Source organism: Protopterus annectens, chromosome 9.part0 (assembly GCF_019279795.1).
Source record: "Protopterus annectens isolate FY-2018-M chromosome 9.part0, PAN1.0, whole genome shotgun sequence".
Lineage (NCBI taxonomy): Eukaryota > Metazoa > Chordata > Ceratodontiformes > Protopteridae > Protopterus > Protopterus annectens.
The window spans coordinates 1,762,580,661-1,762,595,161 of NC_056743.1; the positions used below are offsets into that span (position 1 = coordinate 1,762,580,661).

Here is a 14,501-nt window from a genome sequence, read left to right on the forward strand (position 1 = left end):
GTTACATGAAATATGGTACATAGTTATTTCCTACAATCATAGGACATTTGCCATTGTATCATTCTTGGTCAGGACACACCTACCCAAACAGGGACTGTCCCTCACAAAGTGGGACAGGAGGTACCCTGCTTACGTCAGAGCCTTAATCACCCTATATCCAAGTGCCACTATGCGAATGTGTACAGTATATTTTCTCGATAATTCATGTGGGGATACGTGCATCAAGGACAGGTGTTTGATCCTGGATAGTAGGTTCTGCATGTCCGGCAGGAGGCTAAGCAGTCTCGTGAACCACTGCTGCACATACAACTTGTGTCCAGATGTCTACAGGACTGGACATCATGTTGTGATACCAAGTCTGATGTTTACACAGGATACTTATCCCATGAGGGATATCCAAAAATTGAACAAGCAAACGACCTTCGATTTTTTTGGACTTACGAAAATGTGATAGGGTTTTACATGCAAGGGATACATAGTTTGCAATCCTGACACTGCCTAGGGTGACACTGCCTACTAGATATGTGTAGTGGTCACTATGTGCAGATATGGCTGCGTCAAGCTAGTAGCCCGAGTATGGCTGGATTTGGTGGATGTTCAGGAATGGGGGCAGGTTGTGTGCTGTACAGGGGATGATAGGTATTCAATTATGCATCCAGGTGTGTTGCAGTTGGATGGCTCAGTTCCGTCCAGACCATTATGTGGGTATGTGCCGGTGACGTTTCTGTACATGTGTATCACACATTTTAATATTCATATGTGTGTGTGATTGTGTTCTACAGTATGGCCTGTAAGGTTGTATTGTGGATGTGTATGTTTGTTCTTTGTGTTTCTTTCTGATTCACCCACTACTCCCTCATACACCTTCAGTTCACCTATTGTGCATCCAACACAGTCTTGCCTTTGCGGATTAATTACCTATCCCCCCACACCCATATTCCACACACTTCATCCATCCCTTCCCTGGTTGATGGCCTATGGCACGGTCAAGGGAACACATTGCATACACTACATATGTCAGGTACCTGTATGGGTGTGAGGACTACCCTGGAATTGTTCACCTTCCACATGCTGTACATCATGCACATCGGTAACCTTCCACATGCTGTACATCATGCACATCGGTAACCTTCCACATGCTGTACATCATGCACATCGGTAACCTTCCACATGCTGTACATCATGCACATCGGTAACCTTCCACATGCTGTACATCATGCACATCGGTAACCTTCCACATGCTGTACATCATGCACATCGGTAACCTTCCACATGCTGTACATCATGCACATCGGTAACCTTCCACATGCTGTACATCATGCACATCAGCACACGCAAATACTTATCTTTCATGACATGGTAGGTACACCCGGGTGATACCCGTTCATCTTTGACACATCCTGACAAGAATGGCTTGGACTGCAAATGGGCAGATTTTGGCCAAATGCTCTGACCATTGGTAGGGTTGCCACCTTTTCATATGGCCAGGATGGGATATATTCCGGAAACAAATCAGATTCTACAGGACAACACATACCCACGGTCAGTACAACGGATAATACTTTTGTTTTATGCCCACATGTTAGCTTATTGTTGTAGCAGTTTATATGCTCCTTCTGTTTCGTTTACTTGCTTACTCTATTTCTTGTAACATGTAGTATGTTACATACGGAAATAACTATTGTATGTGAATATTACATGCAATGTGGGACATAATTATGTCATACGGTCGCAGAATATTTTACATTTATAATGGTTTTGGTATGGACACAACTGCCCAGATGTGTACTGTCCCTCACAATGTGGGACAGGTGGTAACCCTGACCATTGGGCTAGACTTGGCTATTGGCGGCGTGCTAACATGATGCATTTCACTTCCACTTGGTATAACTATCAACACTGCATTAGAATACGGGCACACGGTTTTAAATGTCATTTGTTTGAGGGATGGAGACTCGATATTCACTAACGTGCATTTGTGTTTGCTTCTGAATTTTGTGTTCACAAGAACTGTCTTGCATGCTTTGCATACATTTCAGTATCTACGGACACTGACAGGTGTGATTACTATTGCAGGCAGACTGTAATATTCAGCATTTTAGGTTGCACATCAACAGCCGACATTTCCATGGCTCCGTGCGGCGCTTCAACATGCCCCATGCACTCGCGCTCGTTTCCTATGCACGTGGATGTGGCGGCAGCGCACCTTCATTTATATGCATATGTCGCTACTGCGCCATCTGCACGCCGCACGTTTGGCACAAGCCTAACACCGCCCTTGCGCCAAGCTTCATGAATCCCGGGGCTCAATTATTTATTTATTTGCACATTTATTGACTGGAATAGAACACTGACCTCCATGGACTACTTTCAGTCCCATCCTGGGGTACTCAACAATATGATCAGAGAGACTTGCAACTACTAACAAAGATAAAAAAGTACACCAAAACTATACAGTTGCCACAAAATAATATATCTGACAAAATTGACAGGTATTATAGTGATAGTTTTCAAGATGTATTTGCAATAGAGAACTGTTTGGAAAATGCATGTTTCTGCTGTGTATTAATCATATAAATTTGCATGGATTATGCAGAGACGACTGGGGTTATGGCAGGAATGTGAGGAAGAGCTGTTTGCAGATGAAGAGTGAAGGCTTTTTAAAGAAGTTATGTACAGAACTGGAAGCAATAAGTTTTACAGAGAGTTGTGGCATATTCAAAAGTATGGATGAAGGAAATACCTACATAGTGGCAGACAAGTGCCTACACAAAGTTATATGCTTCTTACCTGATAGATTTGTGGAGCTTGGTGAAGATGACAAGACCCTTGCACTGAAACTGGCACAATCCCAGCCAATGTTCATGGTCATTTTAATCAAACTGTCTGGTTTCCAGATGAAAGAGGGAATTGTTAAAGCTATTGGGAGGGAGAAGTAAACAGAAGGATAGGGGAATCATTTTCCATCCTGACTATTACCCCAGAGAGACACAGGTGGGAACAAACTGACATTGCTTTGATTCATAAGAGCTGTAAAAAATGCTGCTTTCACATTCAGACTATCTATTCAGCAAAGTTATGCATTGTCTGGAAGTATGGAAGGAGTGAATAGGTACACCAACAAAAAATATACAGAGCAAGACATAATAAAATCGAATATTCAAGCTTAAGATTATTAAGCAAGGAATAATGTCTGACAGGGTGGAAATTAACATAGATTTAATGCATGCCCAGGAGGATTAGATAGCCCAATGTCACAGGCACAGGATCTTACTACCCTTGAAAGGTCATTAATTTCCCCTTTGGTTAAAACTGTGTACCTATGAGCTACCACATAGGCGGCAGTCTACTTAATGCCGAATGTGTGATAAGAGACCTTGGGAAACAGGTGTACAGTAGTCTCGCTTTTGATAATCACATCGCCACAGTAGTCAGGAAATCTTTCTACGTGGCACACCTCATCACAAAAGGGTTCTCATCCAGGAAAAAAGAGGTCATTGTGCCCCTCTGTTCAACACTTATTAGACCCATTATATAGTACAACGCCCCTTTTGGAATGTACCTCACAAAACATCTGCAGCAGCTGGAAAAGCCACAGAAGTACCTCACAAAGAGGATTACTGACCTCAAACAGATGCCCTACACTGACCATCTCAAAAAACTCAGCTTTACTCCGTAGCATATCGCTTAGTCTGAGGTGATCTCTGTCTAACATATAAAGCTATGTCAAACCCAGAGCTGTTGGACATGCTACACCTAAAGAAATCTCAATCCCTCCGAGCTACATGCTCTAGGGACCTAAACCTTGTCACCACAATAAACAGGACATGCTGGATGGATAGATTGCTGTCCCAGAGACTTCCCATACTCTGGGACAAGCTACCCATCTATGTAAAGCAAAGTTCCTCATTAGCACTCTTCAAGAAAAATATTGATGAGTGGATGGGAAATAGGAAATACACCCCGGGGATCACTTCTGTGGCTCTGTTCTACAGGGCCACAGGAAATTAACTTTCTTGGGTGGCGTAAGCCAGGGAACCTTGTTGGCTAGGTTTACTTAGGCCCTTGGGCCGATAACCTAGTACATAGCTATGAACCTATGGTAATGCTCACCTGTAAGACATTATTGCAGTTAGAGAATGTGCTATCTGTTAAATTGTTTTGTATTTCTTTTTTTATTATTATATACTTTTTTTATATTTTTGATGTAAAATATTTCCTCTGCCCAATGTTTCAAACTTGCTGTAGCATATGTAATTGCTGTTGAAGGCAGTATTTTGCATCCATAATATAAGTTACATATGTATTTAAAGTCTACACACACATACACACATTTAGAATCACAGACAGACTAACACCTATATACATGGAAATAGAGACACACACACACACACACACACACACACACACACACACACACACGCACACACACACACGCACACACACACACACACACACACACACACACACACACACACACACACACACACACACACACACACACACACACACATACACTTACACATGCCCAGCAGTTGCTGGGACTTTGCTGAAACACAGAGATCTCATTGTGATCAAAATGCATCCTTTACCTACTTACTGTCTCTGAGTTTATTACATAGTTTAGCTTTCTTCCTCATAGGGTTTTGAGTCGCTGGTAAATTACTGAGGATTATGGTAAGTGATTCTAAGTCAATAATACCAGAGATTACAGTTTCGTTCTTTCAACTGTTTAGCCAATGTGCTGATGAGCTGCTTGTGGTAGTTGATAGACATCGATATGGACTGTCCCTCACTTACGATTTTCTCTCCTCTCTCTCTCTCTCTGTCTCTGTTACATACACAGAAACAAGGGCGCACACATACATACATACATACATACAAATGTTTTAAGCATGAGCATTAAAGCCCTTCTAGCTCGTCAATATGCCAAAACACTTGTTCCTATAATAAATGTCCAGGCTGCTCTTAAAAATATCTAAACTAGCACTTGCTTTAATGTAATTTGGTAGTCTGTTCCAAGCATCAGCTACTCTGTCAGAGAACCAATTAGTACGCTTCTCATTCCTATAGAATCTTCTACATAGGTTATCTGACGATTGTCTAGCACTTTTAGATAACCCCAAACATTCCCAAACTTATTTCTTTACTTTTCTTTTTTTTTATTCTAGACTTGCTAAACAGCATAGCTACATTTAGCGAGTATAAAGATGGCATTTGTTTGCCTTTTTTCTGTCTGAATTTCATTGCACCTTAATAGGCTGAAGTGGTGAACCTGTTTTTCAGTGGGCATTACCTGTACATTAACACCCTTCTAGAGAATGTTTGTTCTCCATTCAGGTTGAACATGAACAATTCACCCATTCTCTAAAAACTAGTAAAACATTTATTTATTTATTTAACATTTCTTTACCAGGAAAGCCCAGCTGGGAACGGAGCCCATTTTCAGAGGATGCCCTGGGAGAAAAGCTGTAGAACACTTAACCTCTAACAATAAAACAATAACACAAGAATGATACAACAATACAATGTAGCTAAGGGAATACAATTATACAAAATGTACAAGAGAATAACAGTAATAATAACATTATAGGAATCAAAGCATCTTGTATATTGATATACAGACTTCATCTTCGAATGGTGAAATGTTTCCATCTAATTAGGTTTATATCAAAATGATCAATTCTTTAGTAGAGCAACTAACATAGGTGGATAAGAGTTAGAAATATTCCAGGAAATAAGGAGGAGAGAGTAGGATTTAGGTTTAGTCAAAGTTGGCATAGGGATGGTGAGGAAGAAAAAGAGAGGTGAGTAGGTAGAGAAGGTGAGGGAGGAGCGAGTGGGTGAAAGTGGTATTAGGGGTTTAAGTTAGGAAGTTTGAAGGGGAGGAGAAGAACAGTGACTGGCAGATGATTTGTTCTATGTAAGTTGTGCATAAAGTGGGATGTGAAGGGGTGTAGATTGGGAAATAGCTCACCAAGCAAAATGTTCCTAATGCAGCAAAAAAAAAAAAAATCATTTATGATGCTGCACAAATGTTCTTGTATTTAATATCAGGGCCTGCCTGTTCTGCAGCAGTATAAATCTTGCACCATTTCCTGTGTCATTTATTGTGTGTGCCAGCTCCAGTCTCATTAGTTCAAAAGCTGAAAGCATCTGCTAATGAAAAGGCTGGAGCTGTTGCAGGAAATGTTAAAGGAGCAGTATTTGTTCAGTGTTTGGACGTGGAGCAGAGCTGGAAAGCAGCACGTTTTTTTTTTCTGTAATGTTGTAGGAAAACTTTTTTTTAATTAATGTTGTATGGCCAAGTCCCCCCAGCAAGAACTGGGCCCTAGGTAGCTACCTACGTCACTTTGTGCTGGATCCGGCCCTGTATGTGCGGAGGGGATTTGCCTAAAAGTACACCATTATGTTTGTTAGAGCAACACAGTACAAAGTCTATAGGTGTCAGCACACTTTCTATAAAAGTTAACATCTATTTATTTTCCTTTTTGAAAAGTGTGTAGAGCAGAGATAGATACATTAGGGCATCCATGAGATAAGAAGGCTAATATCAGGTGGGCTGGATTTTCAGAATTACTTATGATATGGGCTTGTTGAAGACATGGAGATAACCACTTTTCTTTCATCACAGTAAAGTACCTGACAAACGTAAAGGTTAAGAAGACTGGAACGGCACCAAGAACATGCCATGCCATAGCAGCAGGAAGATGGCAGAAATAAGGTGAAGGCTGCACCTAAAGCCCACATAACATGGTGATGATGATATCATTGAAGTTCTGATTGTGTGGAGTTCAGGTAGCTAACAGCAAAACTAGATGAACTAAAATGAGAATTTTAAAAAGTTGGCATATTAATTTTTCTTTTTACTGTGAACTTTTTTTTCTCATCTGAGATGTGCAAGTCCATATGGCTGGGTAGATATTTCCAAAATAAAACAATACATTGAGGTGGTACTGCACCCCTTACCATTTGATATATATCTTTGTAAGCTACTCTGTATGCAAAAGTAAGACATCAGCATTTAAAAGCAGTGCGATATGAATGAAAAGAAACTGAAACCTTGACCATGACTACAGTCTATAATGTTATGAGTTGTTAGTTGTGAAAGGTGAGTATAAGCAATGCTTTGTCGTCATCAATGAAAAGAAAAGAAGAGCTGTTCTGACAACAAATAGCAAGCAGCTCATTATTGTTGAAATACTGCAAAAAAGTATTAAGCTAACGTTTATTACTCTGTGTAATCAAATGCCCTTTGTCACCACTATGAATACGTTTGAATGTGTATTTGTTACAGTTTTTGTGCCCCATGTCTTTGCGCACCATTTGTTTAACTTTATCTCACCTGTCTCATGTTGTAATGAATGCTGAATCTAATGCACAATTCAGCTATAACAGTGCAAGTCTAGAGCAGTCAAGGCTGGAGATAATTTCTTGGCATCCAACTTTTGATATCCTGTGAATTACCTTTCCATTTTCAAACCCTTGAATACACTAACATCTAAGCAACATATAACCCATGTGGGCATTCTGTAGCTAGGTCAGAAATAAGTCTTACCATTTTGCATAAGTTCAGTCACTGGTTCTGACCAAGCACTCCAGTATCCATCGTAACTGACTCCATCGGGTTTTGCTCGAATGCTGATGGAATATTTTGTTTGGGGCTTCAGGTTCAAAAGCATGCATTCAGTCTTTTTCTCAATGACATAAACCTTAACAAAATGGCAAAAAAAAAGTGAAAATGAAAAAAGGAAACTATATTATTTTTGGGCAATCAAAGAAATCCCTCCCAGACTTTTTTCCCCACTCATCATTTTTTTCACATGACCATGGTTTTGCACAACCAGTGATAAGGATCATTTTACATAACCATGAAGCTCGCCCAGTCATGACCTATCTGTATGTGATGACTATCCTAGACATTATATGTGTAGTTAAAAATGCTGACAGATCAAAATGTTGACACAATACTGACAGTTCATAATGTCAACACATCAAAATGCAGACGCTCATAATACAGACAAAAAAAACACTTAAGCTCACATTAAATTAATATCAAAACAGGCACACACTCTATTTTTGTGATCAATTTACACTACTAATACAATAAAATAAAAAAAAAATCAATAAATAACCCATACCAATACAATGTGGTTTATGGGAATAGTATTAGTGTTGCGGAAATGGCTTTTCTAAGTAAGGTGAAAGGATAGGGTTAGGTCAGGGGCTTCACCCCACTCCAGTACCCCCTTACAGTTGTGTGCTAACTTTAATCCTAACCCTACACCTTATCCTAGAAAATTCCTTCTCATAACAGTAGCGCTACACAAGACAGGCTCAGACACGTAAACATGCATCAACAGACATGCACAATACTAAAGCTTTACCCTAATCTAACCCACCAGTGCTCACACAAACACATTCTAATCACTAATATCAATTCAATTACCTCTATCTGCATTCTGAGCTGTCATCATTCTGATAGTGCCCTTCTGAGTGTCTACCTTATGAATGGCAACCATATATGAATATCTCTCTCTCTTTATATATATGAATATCTCTCTCTCTTTATATATATATATATATATATATATATATATATATATATATATATATATATATGTGAGTGTGTGTGTGTGTGTGTGTGTGTGTGTGTGTGTGTGTGTTCAGTGGGAAAACCCACTAGGTGCAAGTGCCCATTTCCACAGGGCTAAGAAGGAGCACTGTTTGATAAAGTGATTTGCTCAGTCACATAATAGGCAAATAGAGACTTGTGGAATTAGACCATGGATTACAGGATCACTTCATTAGTAACTCATAGCACCTTTGCCCCTCATGGATAGGGGCAATATGTAAATGTTTTGCTTGTCTCCTGCTTATTTGTACATTTAACATAAGGGCTAAAAATATCATGGGACTGTATGGCGAGGCTTCTAAAAGTCTTCATGGCTCAATAACCTAGTAAATACCATATGAACCCGTAGTCGTGTCCAAATGTCCTAAATTGCAAACAGAGTTAGTGTTAGTGTCATAATAGTTAGGCACTGCAGGGACATAGTAGTTATCGACTTAGATCTTTCATGTTGGTCTCGGCTCAGTGAGATAATCTGTCCTCAGTATGTCTCAACTACTATGTTTACCACTTTGCTGTCATTTGAGTAACCGTGTAGCTATAGCCTTTCTGTGTGTCATATTCTATGGACTAATAGTGACAATAGTAGTAGTCCTAGCATTCTTTTCCTGCACTGCTACAGACTGGACAAGAAGGTCACAGGATCAGGTTACCTGTAGAATCAGCAAAGCACAGTGTAAATTGCAGAGAACTGCAACACACCACCTCTTTCACCAAGTCCTTCCTTTATTTATTTACTCAGAATACTTTAAGAGGCAACACAAGTGTCCCTTTCCAGTGGTGATCTGGGGCCACTTTATCATTAAGTGATGGAGGTGAAAAGAATCCACCCCGTGACCTTGATTACAGGAAGCAGCTCATTAACAGCTCAGAGCTTTAATCCCATTTCATTTTGGCTCATTATTGCTTACCTAAACCCACCCCACCTGGTGAAAGATCTTTGTTATTCATTATTGCTTACCTAAACCCACTCCACCTGGTGAAAGATCTTTGTTATTCATTATTGCTTACCTAAACCCATTCCACCTGGTGAAAGATCTTTGTTATGGCCTTGTGACCCCCCCCCACCAGCTAGTATTACATGGTCCCATTTCAGAGCTCCTGGCCTGCAGCCCCAGGCTGTTTCTATCCTTTTCTTGCATTAAAAGTATGATGGTTACTATGGTAACTCAGGTCTAGAAGAAACAGATGAGCCTAACGAAGAAGGATGTAACTGTGGCTTACAGCTTACAGGTGATTTTACCAGCACAAGGCTTTATAAATAATCCTCTTATTTATTTATTTACTAATTACATATTTATTAACTAGGTAGCCCACTGGTCACAACCAGCCCTTATTAGGGTTGGCCCAAGACCACTGTCTGGTTAAGTGACTTGCCTACAGTCACACAGTAGGAAATGACAGTGAAATGAGGCAAATCATATACCCTAGACTACAGAAGGCAGCTTGTTAACAGTTCAAAGCCTTAATCCTCTGTGCTAACTGCCAGTAATTAAGCCGTACCTTGTCTTTTGTATATCCTCTTCATCCATTCCTTTTCCTTATTCATCTATTCCTCTCTTCTTTCCTTCTCATTCTTTGCCTTTTTTCCTTTCCTTTCCTTTCTTCTCCTTCTGTTGTTCTCCTTCCATCTTTATAGACCAGGTTTCAGGCCATGTGACTAACTCTGACTCTGCAGAACAGCCATTAGGTAGAAAGTCTGGTGAGCTCCTGCCTTCCCTTTTACAGTCCTGTTTTTCATCTCACTGAAAAAAAAGCCTTTTGTGTTGCCAGGTGACTAGATGTCTGTGGTTACTTTCTTTTACAGAAAATACCTCTTTCCTTACCTTTCCTCTACCAACTTTGAGAATCTACCATCAGTGAATCTCCTAATGCCATGCAACTTCCTGTTTCCTTTGTCCTTGTTACTTCCCCACTACCTGACATCTAAAAAATACAGATTCCTGTACTTAATGATGCTACTCTTCAGCTTATCCTCTCTTCTCCTCCGACTGTGCCATCTTTCATCCTACCATGACTCAAAAATATGTCTCAACATCTCTCCAACTCTGTCCCAACCACCTATCCATACTTCATCTTTACACTCTGCACATATTGCACCAAACCTATTTAATATTGCCCCTCACCTTTATTTCAAATATAAATATTTCCATTTATCTAACTCACCGACTCTCTCTCTCTCTCTCTCTCTCTCTCTCTGGCTCTCTCTCTCTTACAGTTCACCATTCTGGGTGCTCCCTATCTGCCATTAGGGTGTAAAGACTACCTCCAGACAAACCCAAGAAGACACCCCGAATCCTGCCTGGCAGCCAGGCTTCAAAAGAGAGCTGCCACTGTGTAAACATACAAGAGTTTAAATGTATGTAGCCTACAACCAAATACTTGTGAATTAATTAATTATACCTATATGTCCTAACTCCCCTTCTGTGTGTGTGTTTTTTAGCAACCTACCGCAGACCACTAGCCACCTAACCCCCTCCAGTTTTTTTTATCTTAGACTAAAGTTCTAAATAAGAGACATTGCTGTTTCTGCCAGACACTATCCCTTTCTGCCACTAGGTGGCAGCATATATCACCTAAAGGTAGTACCATTTCTCCACAGACATTTTTCCCTTCGTAACCAAAAGTACTGTATTAATATAAATCCTACTCTCAATCCCTCCAGCTATTATATATCCACTCCCTTGTGTAACTACCCACTTTCACAAATATTAACCTATACTAGCCTCAGTGTATATCTAGTTAAGCTTACCTTCTTGCCCAGTATTTATACCTACAGATGCTGATACTTCTTTTTCTGCTGAAATCAGTTCTCTTGCTTGCTCCAGTCGTCCTTCAGGCTCACTCCGCTCTCCTACCCTACCCCCAAATCTCACCCACCCCAGTACACCTAGCTTTATTCTAACCCTGTATCTCCTCCCCTTCCCCTTAGCCAATCCTGATCTCTACCCCTCCCCCCTAACATTCATCAGTTAAGTAATCCTCCCCATCTCCATATCTTTCCTGCCTGTACACTCAGCCTTATTCCTCCCCTTCTCTCTAAACACTCCCCTATTATTCCTGCTTTCTGCTCCAATTTTAATTTACTCTTATTAAAAATGACTCCTCCACTTCCACAAACTTCCCTCATCTTTTATATAAGCATTCTCCTCCTAATAACTGTCTTGAATGCAACTTCCTATTCCTCTTACAAACTACTCCCCTCCTTTTCTCCCCCACCTCCTCCACTCTCCCCATCACTTCTCATTTTCACAACATATCCCCTCTCTACTTCAACCTAACCCTCTTCACTATTTTAAACTAAAACTTCTAACCATTTCATTTAATCCTCCTACAACCAAAGGGAAATTGTCTGTCCTACTATATACTAGTTGCAAACCAAATGCCCTGCTCTATTCTTTCTCAGACTGGCTTGCTCTAGCAGGAGACATTCACCCCAACCCTGCACCCAAGACTAGCAACAATCTCACTCCCCCTATCTCTTAAAATAGTACCAACCACAAATACCTCAAACTCATTACCATTAATACTCAAGAGTATAAAAAACAAAATAGCACTCTTCCATGCTTGGCTCAGTCATACTCTGCTAGATATAGTAGCAGTCTCAGAGACATGGCTAAAACTCCACATTACTGACTCTGAGATTGTAGTCCCTGGCTTTCAAGCACTCAGATGCGACCGCCAAAACAAAAAAGGAGGAGTAGCCTTAATCTGTAATAGCCTACTGAACCTCTGTCCTTACCAGAATCCCATTCCTCAGTTCAACAATGCTGAACTAGTCATAGGAATTCTTAAAATGAATAACTACAAAAGTATTTGTGTTATGGCCATCTATATCCCCCCTGGAGATAACACTACCACTCTAGAAAACATACTCTTATGGGCAACAACTAACATTAAACTAGAGACATACATATTAGGTGACGTGAACATCGACTGGAATAGAATCGATAACAGGGTCCACTCTGGACTGGATCTTAGTCTCCCACCCAAATAAGATCTTTCACTCTGGTATACTACCAGACACAATGAGTGACCATCTCCCAGCCTTCATTCACCGAGCTACTCACCACTCCCCTCACCAACACCAATACACTCACACTCGTAACCTTACTAACTTTAACCCTTCTATATTCTCCGAAACCCTTAAACTAACAAATTGGGACAACCTAAAAACTCTTCTACTAGATAAGGCCTTAGACTCCTTCAATATTACCTTCCTAGGCATCCTAAACACCCAAGCCCCACCTAGAACAAAACGAATAAAACCCAACTCCTCCCCTAGGCTAACAAAAGACACCAAAACACTTATGATACAAAGAGACAAGACCTGGAAACTTTACAACAAAAATAAGCACCCTGCTACCCTTCTTAAATATAGGCAACTCCACAATCTAACCAAAAAGCATGTTACAAATGATAAGAAATCTTACTACACCAAACTACAGGCTACCCACACCAAAAATCCTAAACAATTCTGGAACTCCAGCAACTCTCTTTTGTAACACGGTACCAAATCCAATCCCTGTCCTGACAACAATAAAACTGACACAGAAATTGCCACTCTTTTAACTCCTTCTTTACCAACTCTGTAGCTGAACTTACCAAGACTTTCTCCAATGACATCTCCTCCCCTCCTCCCAATCATACGTCCCCTTCCTCTTCCCAACCCTCCACTCCTAATCCTTCCACCCCTTTTCATCTAAAACCTGTCTCAACCTCCTACATCAAAAAGCTTCTTTCCAAACTTAAGCCATGCTCCAATGCCCCTGACAATATTCCCTCACTCTTTCTAAAGCTCGCTGCAGATGGTATTGCCATCCCCATCAGCATTCTCATCAATAGGTCTATCCAGGAATCTTATGTCCCCAAATTATGGCATGCTGCCTTTATCTTACCCCTCCACAAAGGAGGCAAAAATAATAGCATCTCTAACTTCCGACCAATTGCCATTCTTTCCCCAGTTTCAAAAATCCTTGAAAAATGCATCCACCAACAACCCATGCCCTAGCTCATCAATAATCAACTCCTCTCCCCTACACAACATGGCTTCTGTCCTGGCCATAGTACAATAACTGCTCTCCTATCTTTCTTAGACATAGTTAATCATGCCCGGGACTCTGGAAAAATTGTCTCCACTGTTCTTGATCTATCCAAGGCATTTGACACTGTCTCTCATACCCATCTTCTAAATCACCTTTCTAACCTCAATCTCTCCCAAAAATCCCTTATATGGTTCAATAGTTATCTCTCTGACAGATCCCAGGCTGTGAAATGGCAAACTGGTAACAACCTTCCTACCTACCCCAACCGGGGTCCCCCAGGATCTATACTCGGACCAATGCTCTGTAATATGTTCATCAATAGTTTTTATGCTGCAATTCCAAACACTCAAATAGTGCAATATGCAGACAACTCCACTTTAGTCTGCTCTGCTCATAGTCTTCCTGAGCTCCAGGCAAAAACTCAATTGGCCTTTACAACTACAGAGAACTGAATGCTTCAAAACCCTCTCTCCCTTAATGCCAATAAATCCAAAATCCTTCTTTTCTCCCCCTCAAAAGCCATCTCTCTCAGCAAACAATCCTTCAATAGCATCAGCCATACCAACTCCACTATAGAAGTCATTCCTTTTTTGCAAAACTTCTTGGGGTTACCATTGATGAACACCTGAAATTCGATACACATGTCCAGCTAAATATTAAGAAAACTCATCAGAAACTTGGTATGCTATACAGAAACTCTTAGTTTCTCTCCCCTTCTACAAGGCAAACTCTCTCCATGACCTATTAACTACCATCACTACTGTACGGTGCTCCACTACTAACAAACCTCTGTTCCACCATCTCTGCCAAATAGAAATCTGTTA

At 40.5% G+C, this 14,501-nt stretch overlaps 1 protein-coding gene across 1 annotated transcript in view; it reads right to left on the reverse strand.

Annotated features, from left to right (window-relative positions):
• The window catches only part of EPOR (erythropoietin receptor), a 377,631-nt gene that overhangs the window by 102,487 nt on the left and 260,643 nt on the right, over positions 1 to 14,501 (reverse strand). Inside the window, exon 5 of the mRNA XM_044084616.1 lies at positions 7,559 to 7,712. Coding sequence (XP_043940551.1) covers positions 7,559 to 7,712 — 154 coding nt within the window. The remainder of the gene's footprint in view (positions 1 to 7,558; positions 7,713 to 14,501) is intronic.